General features: G+C 34.6%; 2 protein-coding genes across 5 annotated transcripts in view; one reads left to right on the top strand and one right to left on the bottom strand.

Annotated features, from left to right (window-relative positions):
- The window catches only part of FGF7 (fibroblast growth factor 7), a 52463-nt gene extending 36761 nt beyond the window's left edge, over positions 1-15702 (top strand). Inside the window, exons 3-4 of the mRNA XM_025472855.2 lie at positions 13113-13216; positions 14507-15702. Of these exons, the coding sequence (XP_025328640.1) occupies positions 13113-13216; positions 14507-14701 (299 nt within the window). The 3' untranslated portion in view covers positions 14702-15702. The remainder of the gene's footprint in view (positions 1-13112; positions 13217-14506) is intronic.
- Positions 1-24208, bottom strand: part of FAM227B (family with sequence similarity 227 member B) — a 189284-nt gene that overhangs the window by 98058 nt on the left and 67018 nt on the right. The window lies entirely within an intron of this gene.

The following is a 24208-nucleotide window of genomic DNA, read 5'->3' on the forward strand; positions in this document are numbered from 1 at the left end:
AAGCTTCCAGGAAAAGAAAAAAAAGTTTGAAAAACTCAATGTCCTGGAAACAAATAATTGTATACAATTATATCATGCATCAGTGATTACTGATCTGTCCACACACAGATTAACAATAGGCTGAGACACACGTATAGTCATGCTTATAGGAGGCGAAGATTTTTGTGGAATGAATTAGATTTTATTTGTTTCAGGTGTGTGTTTGGTGTTCAAATATATTCTCTGTACTGCAAAGTCTGGAATGCATGTACTCAAATTAGTTCAAGTTCTAAATCTATAATACCAGGATTACTTTGTTTTTACTACTATATTTTGACATTTCTTCACAGTCCAAGCAATCATTACCAAATATTTGAGGTGGGAGTATTAGTGAATTCCAAAAATGTTCTAGCAACAGCCAAGTCATAAAATAAATATTTTAACCCACACACATTGTATTCATTATATTCTAAAAAAGAAAAAAAAGAACTCTTGATACCAGTCATGTATATTAATGATTACACAATTCTGTAATCCTTCTTGCACTTGTAAAAACTGTAGAGCTTCTCTGTTTTAGCAATATGATTTTTCTGCCCTGAGTAGAGACATACTCTAGGTCAAAGCTGTGTGGTCTTTGTATGTGAAGCAAATATCAAATAATAGAATTTTTTGCTTGTTTTTTTTTTCATAATTTGCTTGGTTTTGTTCTTAGTTTTTCTTTTTTAAAGGACTACTGCCCACACCAATTGTATTATGCTAAAATCCAGTGTTGATAGCTGGTATCCCTGTAGACCACAAAGGAGGGATGCTGTTTAATCCAGGGAGGCCAGCCTTCCCCTGTACACACTGCTCTTTTCCTCTACTTCTCACATTTTGTAAGTCTATTTCCTTCTAGTCTGTTTCTCCCAGACTCAAGCATTGCCATTCAAGGCCATCAGGAGTCCTCCCTGACTGGACTAGTGACACTGGTCTTTTCTCTTCCTTACTACTTTGCAAATTAGAGCTTTCCTTGACATGTGGGCCAATTGTAGTCTCTATTCTCCCCCCACCCCCAACAATTCATTTCTCAAAGACAGACCTAGCAACTTGTTTTCTGTGTCCTCTACATCCTGCACAACAGATCCATGTACAATGCTAGACACAGGGCAGGCACACAGTCAAAACTTTAACTGATTCATTTATTTAGATTTTAAAACTATTAAGTAGACATACTCCTTAGTCATTATTAAAGTTATAAAAAGAGCAATGGCTTATTTGATATCATGTCTGTTTTTCAATGCAGGCAATAGCTGGTCTGAGAAACTGCATAGTTCCTGGCATGGCACTTCACATTTAAGAGCTAGATGTCCTGTCTACACTCCTTTTTAACTTGTTCATATGAGAAAGATCCTTGCATATACACTGGCTAGAAGAGTCTGTGCACTATGTATCCAGATAGAGTAGGTACAGTATGCAGACTCTCAAGGCATTAAAAAAAGGGCAATTCTGATTCTTTTTTTGAGAAAAAAATTTGATATTTGATCAAAACATGACATATATTCAAGTTGAATTTCCTTGCTAATTATTGTATTCATCAATCTCAAATCAAACAGTTGAGAGCTTGCTATCTGTATATGGTTATTAAGACACCCTGATAAACATACTAGATATGGCTTTGGAAAATCAATTATTGCTTTTCTTGTACCTTAACCTCATATAAATCCACAAAAAGGATCCCACTATTTAAAATATCTTGCTCAAAGTCCTTTCTACAAATGTATTTTGCAGGATGAATAGTAAACCCCTAAGAGATATGTCTACTAAATTTAGAATATCTCAGATGGGGTTTCATAATATTGGATTGTTCTGCAATCCTTTCTTTCCTCAGACTGGCTAAAGATACATTCTTTATCCAAAAATATTTTTAATCTAGTCCCACAATCTTTTTTTCCAGCATGGGCAAATATAGCTTAAAACTCTCATTTTATCTTAACCTTGTGTGTCTTGATTCCTTATGAATGATCCACTCCCAGTGGCATGGAACAGGAAAGCACAAGGGAGGAAGGTTAAGAGCAGGCCTTAACCTGGACTTTTACTTTTGCTCACAGATTCTATGACTCCTCTCTTTTCTTCCTTCTCCTGTTTAATTTTCTTTCAATTAAGTTAAAACACAACTTCAAAAGATGAACAACTAAAATATCAGGATATGAAAGGAGCTTAGACTAGTAAAGACTGAAATGCACAAAGGGGTTGACTATCTGGAAGATTATTAATAAATGATAAGCTTGATTTTACATTCAAAATAAAGTATTTTTCCTCTCCAGTTCCTAATGTAGGCATTCAATTTTGGCACACTGGAACTGTGCTATGGTAGATTGGGCATTATCAGGTCCTCTAAATATCAGCAATACTTTGAGTTTTTTTAAGAGGTTATATTTTAAATCACTCAAAATAGGACTGAGGATCTGTATTAACCATTTATGCAAATATACTCTATAGACCTATTTGAGGAAACAAATACACTCACCTCATCTCCCACAGCCCCAACACCCTTGCCTTGGAGCAGGCATTCATCTGCTTTTTCCTAGAGTGTTATTATCTCTTCTTTGTTCTTGCCTCTTGCCAAGCCATCCCCCACACTATTAGTAGAAGTACCTTTCTAACCTTTACAGTGGCTTCCTATCCTCTACAGGATAAAAATCTAAACTCAACTAGCACATAAGACTCTTTGGGATCCAGTCCTTGCCTATATTTCTTGGTTCTTTTCTCTTGGCAGTCCCTCTTGTTTATGTCCCAACTATAGCCAACTAACCCTCAAATGCCACCAGTTTCCTATACCTCTGTGCCTTTCTCATATGGTTTATTCTGCCTAATTTTCCCTGTCTCACTCCTATGTTGCTACAAAATATTCACAATGTTTATAGGATAGATGTTGAGGAAAGGTAACAGTTTCTGCGAGAGGAAAATTAAACCTATTTGTTGATGCTCGTTAAGGAAATAAGCATGTAGACATAATTTTTCATCTTCAGAATTGTTTGGTGTGGCTCAATAAACAAGGTTACTTTTTAAAAAAGTCACTATATTATGATCCCAGGACAAAGCTGATCTTTTTTATTGGGGGAGTGAGATACTTATTAAAACCTGGCTTTGAATAGCTTGTGAACTTTTTCCACTCCCAAATACCTGTTGTATATAGAGAAAACTTCTATTAGTATTATTGACTAATTATCGTGATAAGTCCAATGAGAAATGGATTAGGCAGGGTATGATTTTCTAAGGATAGGTAGGAATTATCAGAAGCTCCATGTATAGTTTTAAAAAGTTCAAGTGATTCCGAAAACTTTTTCCCTGAAAGATGTTCTTTGCCCAACAATGCCTGCCCCCACCTCCTACCCCAGCTTATTCCAAGAATCACTGGTTGAAGAAAAAGGAACAAATTCAAAATAAGGAATTAATTTGAATGAATATTTTGAATGAAAACATGTAACAGTGACATTTCTTGGGGATGAATAAAATGAGTCAACTTAGTCAACATTTCCAAATGGCAAGAATATATAGTAAAAATTCCAAGTTTGCAAATTATTCTAATATCTTTAAATTAGTGAAATAAGCTAATGATGAAATGCTGGTAGACAGAACATGTGTATATAGGTAAGTGGAAAATTGGCAGATGAGTTTGAGTGTAATATGATAAAATTTAAGTTATACTTATAAGATAAAGGGTTCTTAATAATAACTTCCTCACAAAAAAGGCACGAAGAAATCACTTTGGATGTTTCCCTAAAGATATTATCTTAATGTGCAATTGTAGCCGAAAGACAAATAAAGTAATGGGCATCATCAGGAAGAAAGTAAGACAAAAAACAGAACATATTATGATAGTTTTGCATAAACAATATGATATATCTACATCTGGAATACAGATGTCCTCTTTGCTCAGCATTAATAAAGACTACACAGTACAAATGGAAAGATATTGGAATTAAAATGAATGAATGATATGACATATATTACATAGGCTAAAAAATTCAGAAATGATATAGAATAACAAATATTTATTTAAGATGAACCATATTCAATGTTTATGAAATCATAGTAACATGGATAAGAAGAACAGAGACTTGTTAGTCATTTCATGAAATATTAGGACTAGCATTCACTTCTTAAAGTCTTAATGTACTAGATCTAAGCAAGGCAGATAAATAGTTGTGCTGTATTATACAGCAAACAGAAAGCATGAGAAAGTTGTTATGCATAGAAGTGTTGCATGCTAAAAATATAAATATGTTGAAGCAAAGTTCAGCCAAAACTAAAAAGGAGAATCTACAACTGGTTAGAAAAGTAGAAATGCTTGGAGTTTGTCTTAATTGTTTTGAGTTGGCATCATAAAATGTAATCTAAGATGGACTGTTGTTTGAATTAACCATGGAATTTTGTGTTTTTGTTTTTAAAGACTATATTTTTGGGCAGCCCCAGTGGCCCAGAGGTTTAGCGCTGCCTTTGGTCCAGGGCGTGATCTTGGAGACCAGGGATCGAGTCCCACGTTGGGTTCCCTGCATGGAGCCTGCTTCTCCCTCTGCCTGTGTCTCTGCCTTTTTCTCTCTCTCTGTGCCTCTCATGAATAAATTAAAAAAAAAATAAAGGCTATAGTTTTAAGTAATCTCTACACCCAATGTGGGGCTCAAACTCACAATCCCAAGATCAAGAGTCGCATGCTCCACTGACTGAGCCAACCAGGTGCTCTGAGTGCTTTTTTATGTAATTAGGTCAACTCCAAAAACATAATGCAAATTAGAAGGAAATTTAACAAATACTTCTGGTTAATCTTTTATTCTTAGTTTTTCTGATGTTTAGTATGATTAGGAAACTCATTAAATCTTTAATCCTAGAATGATTACTAACTTTCATTTGCTGATTTATAATATGACACACTAGTTACTATGGGTTTATGTGTCATCATACCTACTTCAGCATTTAATGAAAGCCTTCCAGGTACAAAACTCTGTATCAAGTACTAGGGATTTGCAGAAGTATAAGACAGTCTCCTCAAATAGCTTATAATTTAGATGGAAAAAAAGGACTAAACTTATCAATAACCACAGAAGAACAGAGGTGAGTACTAAGTCATAGTATAGCAGTTGTTGTCCTTAAAGAGATGATGGCTGATTGGAAAATTCTGCAAAACATTAACGGAGGAGCTTGAATTTCAGTTTGGCTTTCAAAGAAAAGTGTCACTCAAGTAAATGTAAGCTGTTAAGATACTCACCCCCAAGCTTCACCTCAGACCTACTGGATCAGACTTTCTGACAAGTAGGAATGGGCACTTGACATTTTTAAAAATTTCATCACATGATTCCAGTCAGCCAGTCCATGAGGAAATGTTTGGGAAATACTGAAATAGAGAGTCTGTATAATTATGGGTACTGGTAGGCAGAAGCAGGAAAAGTACCTGGAAATCTGTTTGGGAGAGGAAGATGAATAAATCAGTGACTTTTGGGGCCAGCGGCTCATGCAAATTGTAGGGGAACAATGGGAGAAAATTGCAAAAGTAGACTACATCAAATTTTGGAGGGCTTTGAATTCCAAGTATAAGAGGTTTTAATTTGTTTTGCTTTTTAATAGAGTGTACCATTGAAAGTTTTGGAGCAAAACAGTAACTTTTATAACATGTTCCCTGGGGGCAGGAGTCTAGGCAAGAAACTGAAATAACAGTTAAGGTACAAATAATAAGACCTAGACTAAATATGACAGCAATGGGAACAGAAGAGAAATGTTAGATCCATATTTGGTGATACAGAAAGGGCACTGGGAGTACCTAGTAAGAGTTTGGGATGTCCAGATCTCCTTTTTAATATTTTAAATATCTTCCTCTATAAACTGAGATGTTTTATTTTCTTCCTTTTTCCTTTAACTTTAATTTCTGTGAAAAATATAACTATTTTGCATTAGAACTCATTGTTTAGACTAATAGCTAAGGATGTGTACCTAAAAATTCTTAAGAAAACCAATGGCCAAAGTGGCTTTAAATCACACTTTAATTTTTCAATGCTGATTACCAGCAAGATTTGAAACCAAAGTGTTTAGAATTATCTTATTGTCTGTGTGGCAAAACATTTAATACAAGTTAAAGAGGGAAAGAAAATATTAAATATCTACCACACAGCAAAAATTCACAGGACATATTAATAGTTAGAATAGAGGGATGAGGTGGATGTGTGGTTTATCTCCGAAACTGGTGTCTTTACATATAAGATGAAGCCTAAATGTCTTGACTTCTAGAGATAGCTGTAAGTAAAATGTTAATGAAAGTTTCCATATCTTCTTCCCTTTATGACCATTTTTCCCTTTCAGTTTCATTCTTGGTACCGTGTGCTCATGCCCTTCAAGCAATATCAAATTCTGCTTTCAGAGAAGATATAGTCACTTATGCCACAGTATGGGTACATACTGTATTTGTATTTTCAACCTTATCTCTAATCCTAGGTAATGAAACTTTTGCTCTCCTATTGAAGGCACCTAAGACTTTGGGAAAAGCCAGAAAATGGGGGAGATTTTCTAGGTTATAGGAAGATATATTTTTCTCATATATTCTGGAATTATATCATCTGCACCTGTTGTGATAATTTTGGAGCCATTTTTAGAATGTAGTAAAGTGTTGTATTTAGCAATTGTAAGTATTCTACATGATCAGATTAAAAAAAACTCTTTCTGAATAACAATTTAGAACCTATAGGGATTGCAGAAGAGTATTTCTTCCTGTTTGATTCAGTGAGAAAACTAGCCCCTTTGTATTCCAGAGACCATAAATGATACGGAAAAGGTCAGGAAACTAGCATAGAAATATAACTCTGTTCAATACAATTCAACGATGTTCCCATGACATACGTTAGTAATATGCCACTGGAATCATCCTATTTGTTGCACAGCTGAATAGTTTGTTTCTAATTCTGGCATAGCTCTAACCCTGCTGAAATAAGCTGTTGCAACTTAAATTCTTTCAAAAGAAAACATTGGCATCACTGTACCACACACTAATGTACTTTCTAAAGATTTTTAAATGCTTTGTTTTCTGAATAAATCTCTAAATGAACTACATGCTTTTTACTTTGACAAATCATTTAAGTGTTTTTTGCATCATTACAGAATAGATATAGGATTGATGAGATTTGTCTCCCCCTGCCCCCACGATAATGGTGGTGTGGAATCAATTCTCTTATGCAGGACATTTCAGTTATATTTGATACAAGCACTTATGCAATCATATGTAACTGTTTTGAGTTTCATGCTGGTTTGATGGGAATTACACTTCCCGGGTTTTGGTAATAATTTATCTACTCGTGTTTCTTTCTTGCTGGCTTTGATTTCATTAGTCTTCTAATTTCTTTTAGTGTATTCCAAGGTTCTGTCTTAGATCTATTATTTAACAGTTACAGGGCATGCTTTTTTTTTTTAAGGGTAGAGTGATCCAAAGATAAGATTAGCATTATCAACCAAATATATTAATTGTGTTATTTACAGTAGTGGGTTCTAGGGTTCATGGGAAAAGTAAGAGAACCTGGACCTGCTGGAGGTTACTATCTCCACAAAGTCCTTTGTGTCACCTACTTAGAGTGAAAGATAATAAAGAGATGTGAGGAAAGTGAACTCACTTCTTTTCCAATTCAAACACTGAATCACTGTCTCCAGGCATTAAAGCCAGCATGTGTATAGCATATCCACTGAATGGTCCTAATCCAACATTAGCTTAAAAAAAGAGATTTGTCTCCAATGTTAAGCAATCACTCTGCTTACATGATGAAACAAATTTATTTCAACCTAAGATAATTTGATGTTTGTCTGTTTCCTTATAACTTTTCATAAAGTCAATTTTGAATAATATGCATACATTGCTAAAGGTTACCTCCTTCATGTTCATTAAAGGAAGATGTAAGGGAAATAATTTACTTTGCAGCAGAATCCAATAAGGTTAAATTTGTACTAACACAATAAAGAATACTGAAGAAATGTATTGATTCAACATATTTGCAATACCTTCAAAATTGACTAAATGTATCTATTTAAGGATAGAAGGAGTGATTGGTTTCCAAAGGTCTTTCCACTGTAAAATTGTATGAAGTCAATATTTTCCTTTCCTTCAAGTCCCTTTTACTCCTGCTATTCTTGCCTTTATTCAATATTATATTTTCTGTTACATGAAAAGGAGAATACTGATGCATAGGTTTAGGGTATGTCTCATGCTCAGTTGTAATTAGGGAATTGAACCTATAATGTTTGCTGGTTTTTCTTTTATGGACCAACTATCAATAAATTATAACTGTTGAATGGTAGGAGTATTGTTAATTATATGTGGACACCCTCCCTTTCAGGTCCAGTTATGACAGCATATTCTTATTTGTCCATCTCCAAACCCCTTTCTTCTGGCCCCTGCCCACCAGATTTTTGTTTCACTCTGACACTAAGTAAGCAAAGAACTTCAGAGTTTTTTTTAAAATTTTGTTTCAAGATTTATTTATGTTAGAGAGAGAGAGCGAGAGCAAGAGTGCATGAGCAGGGGGAGGGGCAGAGGGAGAGAAAGAGAAGCCTCAGGCCTCAAGAGAAAGTTTGATCCCAGGACCCTGAAATCATAACCTGAGCCGAAATCAGGAGACTGCTGCTCAACTGACTGAGCTCCTCAGGCGCCCCAAGTAAAGAACATTGTTAAACTTATCCCTACACATTTTGGGGTTAAGGATATAAAAATAAAATCTTTTGATTTTTAGCAACCTAATTAAAAGGTGGGCAAAATATATGAACAGATATCTTACCAAAGTAGATACACAGATGGCAAATAAGCATATGAAAAGATGCTCCATCCTTAAAGGTTCTACCTTTAATTGGGATGAAGATAGACTTGGAAATGGCAAGGTTCCTGAATGAATAATATTTTTAATTGATGTACCTTAAAGTATCTTTCACAAGGAGATTAACAGATCTAAAAGTAGATTGCTTGGGAATACATTAAGTAATGGCAGAATTGGTATCCTAACAACCCTGACTTTCTAATCTGTTTGTCCCATGTGCTGTGGCTTTTACTCCAGAAAACACAAGGATGAAGAAACAAAAGTTACCACTCTTTTGTTCAAATACAGAATAAGAAGTAATGTTTTTACAGATCCACAAAGATCTGCAGAAGAATGAACTATGTAAGCTTATGAAATCCTGCCCTTTAAACCAAAAGCCAGGGAGTTAAAAAAAAAAAAAAAAAGCCAGGGAGTTGGTCAGAAAATAGAACATATATAGTATGCAGATATTAAGGTAGCTACCAAACTTACTGTACATGATTTTTTTGTCTACAGTGTTATCTATTGCCTTATATAAGACAAATATAAGAGTTTGTCTTTTTTGTGGATCTGAATTTATGTCTAAGAGAAGTTTATGTGTGTAAGTGACAGCAAATTTGCTCCCTGTGATGTAAGACATATTACATGGGTACAATTGTTAACATAATGATTGTGGTAGCAGAATGATAGAGTTAAGGGAAAAAAAAGGTCAGCTCATACAATAGAACATGAGAAATGAAACAATAGGTCAAGTAAATTGGCCATTTAGCCTTGTTAATATTTTTGTCAACAATGTTGTCAACAATAGAATCAATTAATTACTTAGGATGTCACCCTTACAAACTAGAGAATATACCCAAAATGACTTGCCTGTTTTTTTTTTTCCCCTGTGGCTTAACATTCATAAATCTATCTAAATATTTTTGCCTATTTATTATTTAAACCTGTATCACACTTCTAATAAGTGAGGAAACTTGGTATAAACTGCTATTGCTTTTTAAAAAAATTCTCCAGAATTTACTTTCAGAATTTAAGTGCTCCCCTCATGTATCTTAAAAATTAATGCTGGGGGAGTGTGGATGGCTCAGTTGGTTTTCTGACCTCCATTTAGGTCATGATCTCAGGATCCTGGGTTGGAGCCCCCACGTTGGGCTCCATGCTCAGTGGGGTGCCTACTTGTCCCTCTTCCTCGATTTTTACCCTGCTTGTGCTCTCCAATAAATAAAATATTTAAAAGTAATTAATGCTAATTCGTTGTTCATATTGCCAGTAATATTTGTGATTTTAAGGTGTTTTAACTTTACCGTTTAAATTTTTTTCATTAAGAACTTATTTTTGGAGCAGCTTTAGGTTCATAGCAAAAATGAGGCAATAGTACAGAGATTTTTTTAAATATACCTCCGCCCCAGATATGTATAGCTTCCCTTATTATCAACACCCCCCCACACACCGTACAATTAATAAACCTGCACTGATACATCATTATCACCCAAAGTCCATAGTTTACATTAGGGTTTACTCTTGATGTTGTACATTCTATGAGTCTGGACATGTATCCATTATATTATCATGCAGAGTATTTTTGACTGCCCTAAAACACTTTCTTTGTCTATTTACCCTTCTCTCTTGCCTCCAACCCCTGGCAACCACTAATCTTTTTACTATCTGCCTTTTCCAGAATGCCATATAGTTGGAATTATACAGTGTGTAGCCTTTTCAGACTGGCCTCTTTTACTTAGTAATATGCATTTTCGGTTCCTTTATGCCTTTTCAGGAGTCAATAATGAAAAAAATTTTGCTTCATCACACAGAAATCCCCCCATCCCAGTTCCTTGAATATTTCTTTTCCTTGAATTATATTTTAAAGGTTGAGAGGATACATATTAATATAGATGAGTTAGCATGAAAACTAAAAATTATTTTAAAGTTTAAAATGAAGGAAGACAGTGGTTTAGTAGTTATTAGGCCAATCAGAACATTTAATTACGTCCCTGACCAAATACACTCTCTTGGGCACATTAAAGCTAAGAATTGGTATCAGCAAATAATATTATTTTAAATGTTAAAAAAATGTTAAATGCTTTTTATGATTTTTGTTAAGCCTTTATTGTTGATTAGGAAATCTTAATCATTATATATATAATGGTGTGTGTGTATACATATATATTGTACTATATATATATATATATATATACACACCATTATATAATATATATTACATCATTAGATACAATATGTAATGATTATTTAAAAATTTTATATACATTTTCTTTTGAAATTATTTGGCCTAAAATATGTCATTGAATTTGCCATTAGCTATAAATATTCTACAACCATTGTAAATTCTCAGGAATCTTGTCACAGAAATCTTCCACGGGAGGCAACCAGCGGAATCCCTTTGTACCCATATTTTCTTCCTTTATTCCATTCTCCAACTGGGATGTATGTTCTACTTTGTCTTATGAGAACAAAGTGACAGTGAACAGTGAGCTGAATGGAGCCCAGAAACTTGCAAATGCTTTTGTGGAGCAAAGTTGTCACTTCTCCCAATGTTTATTAGATGCAGAAACAAATGATTTTGTTCAAAACAAACCTAGTCTTAACTAAACTAATGTACCTCAATTACATTTTCCTCTCAGGTGTATTCTTTACAAAATGCACATAAAAGTCCAGGAGCCCATTTTTTCAGTTACTCTAAAGTACGGGCCAGAAAGGCAAGTTCTGTTTTCAACACTACTGTTAATAGCCAGATATTTACTTTCATAGCTTTTCCCCGCCCCCCCACTTCTAAACTCATGAGATTAAAGTAGAAGAAGAAATGAAAACATCTGTGCTTTCATGTCTTTCATTTTCCAATTCAGAACCTCAGTGTCCCTAGAGATCTGCAGTCTTTTCTGGTGCAGCCATTCATTCCCACATGGGCCATCATTTATTAGCTTGATAAATCTGCCCCAGGCCTTCTTCGTGTCTTGATATACATGTCAGGAATATTCAGTCCCCGAGGAAGCTGTCTCAAACCTGTGTTGTACTGCTTTCCAGTCAGGAAACCACCAATTTCCTCTAGCTTTTCTCCTTATTGTTACATAAAGCATGAGATACTGTTGCCAATGCTTCTGAACAGCCAGACTCATCATTGTTGGTTATAACAGCATAACTATTCATTTCTAAAGAAAACAGTTTATTGCCATTTAATCATGCCATGCATGCTGCACTCCGCATGTATTTTTATTTCTCTTCCACCCAATTTATTCTTTTTGCTATATTCTTAATGATAGTTTGGATTCCCTAGACTCTTGAGATTTTTTTTCCTCGTGGATTCCCTTCTGAATTAGTTTTTTTCTGTCCCCTCTAAACATGCTTATCTTCTCTAATAAGCTGTAGCATAGAAAAGAGTATCTCAAGGTTTTCACTTTCATATCTAGCCAAGAAAATTTATATTTATATTGCACATGATTGGTGACCATTCAGACAGAAGTACAAACACAACAAATATATCCCAAGTCACTCCAAATAGTTCCCTTGGTGTCCTTACATCCTGGGATTTTCCCCAGCAAGCTGTTGAGTTCAAGAAAGCATTTCTTTTAATTCTTTCAGGCTGATTCCTTTGTCCTTTGCCTCTATATTTTGTTAATCTTCTAGGAAGTGGGGCACAATATTGGAATGAACCACCTTAATGTCAAATATAGCTTCTTTCAGTAAAAATGACACAAATACTCAACATATACTTGACAGAAATGTTTAAAATTATTTCTCTCCCATTTATTCATTCCTTTTGCTATGCCCACTTCTTCAACTTCTAGGCCCAATGGATGTTGAAGCTAAGGCATAAGGATAGAAGCTGGGAAAGTCAAGCATCATTTCAAACCTGGCTAATTTTAAGAATGAGTACAGAAGAAAAGTTAAGAAGATGCTATTTTTACTGGGGTGGGACTAATAGTGTGGTTGTGTTTTGTGAAGATACTGAGTTTTAAATTTTAATTCTTAGAATGTGGTATAGATCAATAAACATTAGCTGTTATCATGATGTTTATTATTATAGTAAATTACAAATGTAATTCTAGGGAAGAAAAAACGAAACTTAAATATGTACCTATTTATTTGAATACAGGTATCTTTTTTTATAGAAAATATCAATAGGTTGCATATACCATATTTAATAAGTACTATTTTTGTGTTTGTATGTGTTATGGGTAGGTAGTCTCAGGCTGGGTAAGTAATCACATTAATAATTTTAATAGCTTCCAACTGAAAAAAGAAATAAGAACAAATGTTCATTATTGGATACTCTGTGAAGCTAAGCGAATAACTGACTAATCTCTCTGTGATTTCTTGCAGATATCATGGAAATCAGGACAGTGGCAGTTGGAATAGTGGCAATCAAAGGGGTGGAAAGTGAATATTATCTTGCAATGAATAAGGAAGGAAAGCTCTATGCAAAGGTATTGATAATTGATAGTTTAGACTTAATTTTTTGAACTTACTTGTGTCAAAAACATCTTGCATTTTTTTTTTTTGAGGGGAGAGAGAGAAAAGAGAGAAGAGGTAGGGGAGGGGCAAAGGAAGAGGAAAAGAGAGAGAATCCCAAGGAGGCTTTATACCCAGCGTGGGGCCCAATGAAGGCCAGATCTCACAACCCTGAGATCATGACCTGAGCTGAAACCTAGAGTCAGACACAACCAACTGAGCTACCCGGGTGCTCCAAAACATCTTGCCTTTCTGAAAAGTAAAGATGAAACTAATTTCTTTCAATTATATAATTTAATAATTTCATTAAAACACTTTATATTCAAGTATTGAGAAAAATGTTTTTCTGCAGGACCTTGGACAAATTGCTTAAACTCTCTGGGCTGGGGTGTCTTCATTTGCAAAATGAGCTGAATTAACCAGCCTCTCAGGATACTTCCAGCTCTGAGATTCCATGTGCATTTTAGATACTTGTAATCTAAAATTTCCTTCTGAGAGTATTACAGCTCTTTTTGTTGAAGTTCACACAATCTATACATTGCTGACATGAAAATTCTTGGGAAAAACATTCAGACATTTGTTTATCGACATCAATCTCACATTCATGGACTTTGAAATGTAAGCATTCATGTTATTCCAACTTTATTACAATGTGAAATATATAACAGTTCATTCCATCATAAAAAATATAATCGACTTTCCTTTGTATTCCCACAGCCCAGCATAACTGGCACAGGCTAATTACATAATAACATAGATTTAACTGAATGAACGACTGATTGAATGAATAGTTGGACGGATGAACAAATAAAATTAATTTTCTATCACCATTGCAAGCAGTGTAGTAGTAAACGAAGAAAAGTTGTGAAATATGTCCTTCAACTCAAGGAGGCAGATGCTCTGCTAATTATATCTTATCTCAGCAGTTAGGGAATGAGTGATGGGCATGGTAATATGAGAGCTGCTACTTAGGGTGAAATAGTTCCTAATACTAAAGAATAATAGCAGCAACTAACTGCCAAAAAGTTAGATATTTGAAAATATGTTGCATAACTAAATATGTATCATTTTATCCTTTTAAAAAAATTTAAGATATCTATTTTTTTTTTGCAAATATGCTAACCTATATTTAACAAAATGCATTAGGCCCACTCAAAAAAAAAGAAAAGGTCATATATGTTTTAATTTTACTAAATATTACTTGCTTCTTATTCTTTGAATCCCTCTAAAAATCATTTGGATAATGTTATTTGTTGTTTTAACAGAAAGAATGCAATGAAGATTGCAACTTCAAAGAATTAATTCTGGAAAACCATTACAACACATATGCATCAGCTAAATGGACACACAGCGGAGGAGAAATGTTTGTTGCTTTAAATCAAAAGGGGGTTCCTGTAAGGGGGAAAAAAACGAAGAAAGAACAAAAAACAGCCCACTTTCTTCCTATGGCAATAACATAATCATATATGGTATATAAGAAACCAGTTCCAGCAGGGAGATTTCTTTAAGTGGACTGTTTTCTTTCTTTTTCTCTTTTCTTTCCTTTCTTTTTTTTTTTTTTTTTTAAGTAACCAAGAAAGGCTGGAAAACTACTGAAAAACTGATCAAGCTGGACTTGTTGCGCATGTATGTTTATTTTAAGAGACTGCATTAAAGAAAGATTTGAAAAATATACACAAAAATCAGATTTAGTAACTAAAAGTTGTAAAAAATTGTAAAACTGGTTGTACAATCATGATGTTAGTAATAGTAATGTTTTTTCTTAAATTAATTTACCCTTAAGAGTATGTTAGATTTGATTATCTGATAATGATTATTTAAATATTCCTATCTGCTTATAAAATGGCTGCTATAATAATAATAATGCAGATGATGTTATATAAGATATGTCAGACATAAAGGCTGCTGGAATGATTTGTCAGATAATCAAGCCAATACTAACTATTGAAGATGGGCAGTATTTGAAAGGCTTTCTGGTGAAAAATTATAATCCATATAAATCTAATCAGAAAAGAGAATATTCTCAAAAATTCTATGGAGTGGAATCAAATAGGTAGTTTTACGAAAGTATTATATTAGAATATGCTTGTATCTATTAACAAGAAGAAAATTCTAATGCTGCTCAAACTGAAAGGGTATTGCTAAAAGGATGTTTTCAAAAATCTTGTATGTAAAATAGCAATAATGATAATACTGTACTTCATCTCACTTGCCACAAAATAACATCTTATAATCCCTAAAAGCAAAATTGAGAAATCTTTACATTTTTTTCAAGTAACATAATCTATCTTTTGTATAATTCATATTTGGGAATATGACTTTTAATAATGTTCTTCCCACAAATAATCATGCTTTTTCTCTGTGGTTACAGCATTAAACTCTATTTTAAGTTGTATTTGAACTTTATTGTTTTGTTATTTAAGTTTATGTTATTTATAAAAAAGAACCTTAATAAGCTGTATCTGTTTCATATGCTTTTAATTCTAGAGCAATAACAAAACCGTCTGGCTCAACGGCAGGTTCCCCCCTCCCCCTCATGACCAATATCAAGTCTAGTACACAGCATTTGGGCCAGCAAATCCTGGATGGCAGACAAAAATGACAGCCTGCAGCAATTTTTACAATAGATGTCTCACAGGGAACAATACAAAAATGCAAAATATGTTTTGCCACATACTGTCGTCAATTAAATTGGATCATATAAGTAAAATCACTGCAAATAAAAAAACTTAAAGGATTTTAAAGTTAGATTATATTTGAGAAAAAAGAATATATTTGAGTTCATGAATAGAAAAGTGCCATAGTTTTAAAATATCCATATTTAGAGTTAATAATTTTTCCTATGTCTAGAAATTTCTTCTATTCAAAATACTGCCATATTGAGAGTTATTTTCCTGTTAGATAGCAGGAACACAATACCCAAAATGGAATATATAGTCAGGGCTTTAAGGACCTGAATGTCATGAAGGCTTGAGGTCAGGCTACAGACAATAGTCTTATCAGAATGATAAATTCTACTTCATAATTCCTTAATTGGCAGATTTAGTAAAACTTTATGTGTTCACCAACAGGAAGTCAACATTTATCTAAATTAAACTATTGGAATGCTAATCATCGTGGTTTTAATTTCAAAATATTTGTCATCAAGTCCCTTTATTGTATATAAATATTATCAACTAACATATTTATAGGCTAAATAAAAAGGCTAAATCAACAGGAACAACAGATTCACTTGATCTTTTTGTGACTCACCTATACATCCAGGTGGCAAGAAGCTAGAAAGAATTGTTCTTCCTTAGATATACTTTGAGGACATGCTATGAAAGATATTCTGGACTGTTCTCTGATTCATGGACCTTGCTAGGCTAGGTTCCTGGATCAGGCTTCTGTGGCTGGAGTCTTGTGAAAATACTGAGGGCAGAGGAGAATCTATATTTCTCATATTTGTTTCCTTAGCACTTAGCAGAGTGTCTATCCATAATCAATATTTTTATGAATTTATTCAATGGTTGAATATTAAAGAAAATTCAGACAGACTAATCTTCATCTTTAAAAGTAAGGGCAAAACATGATGATATAGGATTTTGAACAGAAATAGTGTATATACATACAAGATATGAACTATGTTAGGACCAAATTGTCTATGGAGTTACAATCAAATCACACAGCAGTGCTGAATTAAGCAAACCAAATTTAGCAGGAAATTAAATCTAGTAGTGTATCTAGAAACACTTTGAACTCACTGTTTATCCTCCCCCTTTTAAAAAACGTATCATGCAAATTTTAGAAAATAAAATCTATACTAGTTACATACATTTAGAATTCTAGAATCTTAAAACTGAAGGGGCCTTAGTCCCTTGTATTTATCTGTAGACCAGGAAACTGAGATTGTGATACATCCAAAGTAGCTGGTTAGGTACAGAGATGTCAAAAAAGTCTAGATCACTTAGCATGCACTTCCTAACCTTAGATTATTAGGATTATTAGCTAATAATCTCCTTCTTTAAAAAATTTCTATTGAGAGGCACCCGGGTGTCTCAGTTGGTTAAGTATCTGACTTTTGATTTGGACTCAGGCCATGATCTCCGGGTTGGAGATGGAGCACCACGTCAGACCCCATGCTGGGTGTGGAGCCTTCTTAAGATTCTTTCCCTCTGCGCCCTTCCCAAACCGTGCTCTCTCTCTCTCTCTCTTTATATATATATATATATTTTTTTCCATTGAGATATGATCTTTCTGTTTGCATGCAAAGGCAACTTACATTTTGGCAGTTCACTTCATACACAATAAGTAGTCCATAATGTTATGATTTGACTCAAAAGGAGGAAAGAAACAGTGCAATTTCAAATCCTGTTTCCTGTTCTACTCTTTCATGTGCCCTTTTATTTACAAATGAGGAACAGTAAGCAAATATCCATATAAACAGAGTAACCTTTTCTAAAATGTTTTTTGAAAGAGAAAATTGGTTAAATGTATAGGTTTCCAACAAGAAGGAAGGCAAAAATTAAGTGAAAGAATATGAAATGTTAAAAAAAGAAGTAATAAAAAGACATTTTTAATTCAATTAGTGAACTAAAATATTTTTATATAAAAAAGCCATAGTATAAATCAGCCTTTGAATTGGCTATAAATCAACCTAATTGTAAAGGAGAAGGGATGCTGGAGCTAAATTCTTAGTTTCTATGTCTTAGAGTTTGCTCCTCTGGTACTCTAGAGTTGCAAAGAACATACAGATTGACTATAAGACACCGCAGCTGTAGTAAAAGTAATTCTATAACCACAAATGCACTAAATCAGTATCTCTCAAAATTCTCCACTGAAAGAACAATAATAGTAGAAGTAGAGTATGAGAAGCTAAGGAATATTACAATGGTGGCACATAAAATATCTTGAAAATCTTTTTTCTCTTAAAACTCATGTGATTTTTGCATTTTATTCTATAATACATTTGTTTGTTCTAATATAAAATTCACAGCAATAAGCAAAAGTGATATATCAGAAAGATGTACAAAGTTTATCATGCAGCTTCATTCACACCACTATCCTACTGCCATATACTTGGGCATGAATGACACAAGAGATCTGTACCTTTCATTATCCAACTTTACACACAGATGACACATGGCAAGGACAAGCATTATATGGTCTCATTCATTTGGGGAATATAAATAATAGTGAAAGGGAATAGAGGGGAAGGGAGAAGAAATGGGTAGGAAATATCAGAAAGGGAGACAGAACACGGAAGACTCCTAACTCTGGGAAATGAACTAGGGGTGGTGGAAGGGGAGGAGGGCAGGGGGTGGGAGTGACTGGTTGGTGGGCACTGAGGGTGGCACTTGACGGGATGAGCACTGGGTGTTATTCTGAATGTTGGTAAATTGAACACCAATAAAAACAAATTTATTATTAAAAAAATTTAAAAAAATAAAGAAAACCAAAACTGGGATGCCTGGGTGGCTCAGCCGTTGGACATCTGCCTTCAGCTCAGGGCATGATCCCAGAGTCTTGGGATCAAGTCCCACATCGGGCTCCCTGTATGGAGCCTGCTTCTCCCTCTGCCTGAGTCTCTGCCTCTCTCTCTCTGTCTCTCATGAATAAATAAATAAAATCTTAAAAAAAAAAAAAGAAAACCATAACTTTATCTAAAGTTTGGTTTTAAAACAGCAAATATTTATTAGCTTATGGTTTATGAGGTCAGGAACCTGGACATGGTTTAGCTAGTTGTCACTAGTTAGAATCTCTCCTAAGGCTACAAACAAGGTGCTGGCCAGGGCTGTGGACATCTATTATTTCAATGCTCAACTTAGAAACGAATCCACCTTTGGTCCTCACTGGTTGTTGGCTCAAAACATCACTTTCTCACCACATGAAACTTTCCATAGCACTACTTAAAACATTGCAGTTTGTTTCTCACAGAGCAAGGAATCAGAGAGAATGCCCAAAATGGAAGCCACAATATTTTATAACCTAATCTTGAAAGTGATATCCCATTACTTCTGCCTATACAAGGTAAGGGAATTACACAAAGGCATAAATACCAAAAAGCAGGGATCATTGCAGGCCATCTTTAAGGCTGTATAACACAAATAATAAATAGGATGTTTTTAAGGTCACTACCATAAGACAGGATTCTTTAGGGCATACTAAAAGTAATTCATGGTTTTCATTGGTGAGCCATTCAGCAGAGAAAAATAGGTATATTCTCTGAGGCAACATTCTTGATACTTCCCTGTGGGATATTGTATGGCCCATTCTCATAAGAATGATTGAGAAAAGGTTGGAACCACAGTCTAGACTGCATATTAGCTTGAGTTGTGCCTCCTTAGAACTCCTAATATAGCTGGAAAACTAATAATATCACTTTGCCTCTATATAAAGGAAATGACCCAGCTTTCAGATTTAACCTGAAATCCCTTTAGTCCTCCCTTTCACTTCCCTACCTCATGAGAATATGGTCATATATACCAGTTGCAATTTCCTTGAGCCATAGAGTTTTATTCTAGATGGTAGAGGCAGTCTGTCATAAGTTGCACAAGACCCTGTGAGGAAAAGAAGACCTAAAAAGACTTAAAGAACTATTGATTTTAATGCTAGATGCATATTAATCACCTGGGAAAATTTTTTTGTTTAAGACAATGCGGCCTAGGGGATCCCTGGATGGCTCAGCGGTTTGGTGCCTGCCTTCGACCCAGGGCGTGGTCCTGGAGTCCCGGATTGAGTTCCACGTAGGGCTCCCTGTGTGGAGCCTGCTTCACCCTCTGCCTGTGTCTCTTGTCTCTGCCTCTCTCTCTCTCTCTCTCTCTCTCTCTGTGTTTGTCATAAATAAATAAATAAAATCTTAAAAAAAAAAATGACAATGCGGCCTAGGCCTCAGCCCAGGCCAATTGTATCAATATATCTGGGATGGGGCACAGGCAATGATATTTTTAAAGCTCCCCAAGAGATTCTAAAGTGCCTATGCATTTGAGAACCAATTAGTTAACCTCCATTTGGGGGTTGGGGGGTGGGAATGGGAATGGAAATCCCTCTAGGAACTAAACTTGGTTCTTTATCTTTGTTCCTTCCTTAAACACTCTGAAAAGCCTTATGCTGCTTTCCATCTAATTCCATATTTTCCAATATGTTTTCAAAGTCTGCAGTGCTTCTTGGGTCCCTGATTTTCCTAGATGTCTCTATATTTTTGCTATTCATGGTTGGAACTAAAGGAAAATGCAAACACTGGAAAGAGAGCTACGGTTGTTTTTGCATTCAGACAATTATGGAGCATAAAGTGCACAAAGGGAACCCCCACATGTGCCATAATCCTTCCTCAAACAGAGCAGCCACAGTGATTCTGTTAAGTTGTATCTCAGATCTTGCAATTCCTCTGTTCAAAGCTGCAATTATTTCTCATACTACTCAGGATAGAAATTAAAGTTTTTAGAGTGGCCTATGGAGTAGCAATGGAAAAGGTAAGAGATTAAAAGCTTAGGTGTTAAACTGGGTGTGGGCAAGACAACAGGGAAAAATAATAACAATCCAGAATTATGTACTCAAATTCCTTGGCAGATATTGAATTCTCAGTCATTTATTTATTTATTTATTTATTTATTTATTTATTCATTCATTCATTCATTCATTTATTCATTCATTCATGAGAGACACAGAGAGAGAGAGAGAGAGAGAGAGAGAGAGGCACAGAGACACAGGCAGAGGGAGAAGCAGATTCCATGCAGGGAGCCTGACTTGGGACTCGATCCCGGATCTCCAGGATCACGCCCTGGACTGAAGGAGGTGCTAAACCGCTGAGCCACCCCGGCCGCCCTCTCAGTCTGTTTTAAAGAAACTTGAAATGGACACTGTTGGCAATGTTTAGTGGGCATGATAATTATTAGAATAATATTAATCATAGGAAAGTCCATAGCCCCACAGAAAACCTGATAAATGAATGCACATTGTTACATCTGAAGTAAAAAAAAAAAAAAATTGAAGGTGTACATATATCAATTTAACAAAAGTTTTCTATTAATCAACCAATTCATTGATCTGACAGGCTAGATAGATGAGAAGACCTCTATTTTACTCTTCCGTATTTAACTATTGTTGGTTATTTCAATTGTTTCAAACTTTTCGCTAACATAAATATGAGTTTCTTGGTATATACTTTATATTTCTAATTATTTTCTTTTTCTAAGACTTTATTTTAGGGCAAGTGAGCAAGAGAGAGCATGCACATGCATGGGGTGGGGGGCGGCTGCTGTGGAGAGCAGAGGGAGAGGGAGAAACAGAATTTCCTCTGAGCAAGGGGCCCCCCTGATGTAAACTCAATCCCAAGACTCGGACTATGACCTGAGCAGAAGGCAGATGCTTAGCCGACTGAGCCACCTAGGGGCCCCCGGTTATTTTCTCAAGATGATTGCAGGAAATCAAATTATTAGACCAAAAAAAAAAAAATCCTTTAAAAACATAAATTGAAAAACTGATTTTCAGAAAGCTTTTTCCAAATATGTATTCCAACCAACAGTGCATGGGAGTAGATAAACATTCTAATATTTACACTCAAAATTTAGTCAGCCTTTATTCTTGTCTTTATTTCACAACACTCAGCCAGCTTCTACTTTTTCAACATCTTTAGATGTATCTCTTTCTTGGTCCTTCTACAACCTGATAATCTCATGTCTAGAGGTTAGCAATAGTTCCTTAATCATTCTTCTGTTTCATGATTTCCCAATCTCAGATACTACCTAATTCCTTAAACACTATTTTGACTATGTGACTTGGCACCTGAAAAATCCATATTGGTTCTTGATTGCCTATTGTATTTAAATTGCTTAAAAAATATCATCCAAAGCTGTCAAACAATTGGCTCCACCTTACCACTGTTTAACATAAACTTAATAGTTTCCTTAGTCCACTGTGTTTGTCCCATTGTCTGTCTCCTTACCAACCCATAACTTTAATAAGGAAAATGATCTTACCTGTTGTGTATCCCAAGCACCTCTGAAAGTATCTAGCACAGAGTAAGCGCTCAGTAAATGGTCACTAAATAAGCAGTTAAACCAATTCCAATTTAGTGACAGAATAATGAGCATACCTCAATACAAAGCATGATTCCAATATTTAAGCAGGATACAAATGTAGTTGTTAAAAATGCATAGAAACATACCACCTTGTTTTGTTCAAACCAGTGACTAAATCTCTCAGAAGCATTCAAATTCTTGTTATTCACTTCACCTTAGCATGGCTTTTTCATGTCACTCAATTACATTAATGCAATGAGAATTCACTTTTTTTTTTTTCATGCTATCCAGCACCTCTGACCATTACCACTAATCAATAAACCAACATATCTGGGGGAGGCATTTGCCAGTCACCCTGTGACAGACCATAGAAGATTATCCTAAAAACTAAGTTAGCAATTAGAAAGTTATTTGGTAAGCATGGCATCAAAGCAAAGGGAGGTAAAATGATTTTGAAAAATATATTACTGAAATTATTATAAAATCTAATTTACAATGGTCAGTGTGGATAGTTCTGTAAAAACAATACAGGCTTCTGGTTCTTTAGGCTACATTTATTTTGTGCCACGTATTTTTTATCACACTTTTGTTCATATAGTCTTTCTCCACATAGTGTAAAATACAACCAAAGACAATACAATAATACAACTTATTAAATTACTAACACATTGGAAGTTTATATCTCTGGTCATCTTATTAGTGTCTTGGGTTTTCCTCTCTCTTTAGCCATGTAAATTTCTTGGTTTTCTTTCAATATTTTATTAATGAAAAGCACAATGTCAAGATTTTACTGGCTTAATTCTCAGAAAGTTACTTTATTTCCAAGTTTTAAGGATTCTTTGTTAATCGTCCCTAGACATTGCTGGCAGTGAAGATGTAGCAAATTGACAGAGATATACAAATTAAAGTTCAAGTAGCTAATCCATTGGGCTATTACTATTTTTGGAACATGTCCTTTGCTAAATATCAACTAGTACTTGTGCATGGAGTGACTAGTTTCTAGTATACTAACAATTTTTCTTTTCTATCTCCCCCAGCACTAAGTACAATGATGTACACATAGGTACTTGAAAGTTACATGTTAACTGAATATAAGGATTTTTTATTACATGTAGTTTAAATTAAGTCCATAAAAATCATGAAGTATTTTCATATTTTAACTTTAAAGTTTAGATAAAGAAAAGAAACTGGGTTTAAAAACTAGGAGAGAAGTATAAAGTAGTTTTTCAAAAACGATCTTTATCTGAGTTTAAAAGGTTATATGGTGGTGTACCACAGTAAGAGAAATGAACACTAAAACTTTAGTCTGGTAAATAATCTAATAACACACTGGTTAAGGGGAGCTAGCTTGTAAATCTTGAGTCATTCCAGATACTGAAATTCTATAACTGCTTACATTCCAGTCCTAAAAAGGGAGATATGCCATTTGGTTTGGAAGGCAAATTTTAACTATCTGCTGTCTATTTCATTAAAAACAAAAACAGAACATTTTTTTTAGTTTAAAATTTTGGAGAAGTTAAGCCCACATGACAATAAACATCTCAAATGTGAAGGAAAAGTTATGGTTTAAATATGTTTTGGATTAGAAGAAGCAATTCTGAGACAGCATTACACATGGAGCATAGGTTATTTTATTTCTTGAAAATCATATATATGCACACATGTTTATATATACACTCATGTTTTACCCCAGTTCTGCCCCTGACCTGCCTTAGCATTCCTCCAGCACACAGATTAACATATTTATACACACAAGATACACACATAAGTTACACACGCACACACACACACACACTCACGTGCACACAACTATAGAGGAGGAAGAGTTCTAAAATCATAAATCTAAGCCACTAGTCTCTATTGCTAATTCCACCTCAATAGTCAACAACCACTTGGGAAGATTATTCAGCATCTAAAAATAGAAGTAATAGAGTAATAAAATGTTAGAAGAGGGGAATACGAAACAAT

The sequence above is a fragment of the Canis lupus genome, chromosome 30 (genome assembly GCF_003254725.2).
Source record: "Canis lupus dingo isolate Sandy chromosome 30, ASM325472v2, whole genome shotgun sequence".
Taxonomy (NCBI): Eukaryota; Metazoa; Chordata; class Mammalia; order Carnivora; family Canidae; genus Canis; species Canis lupus.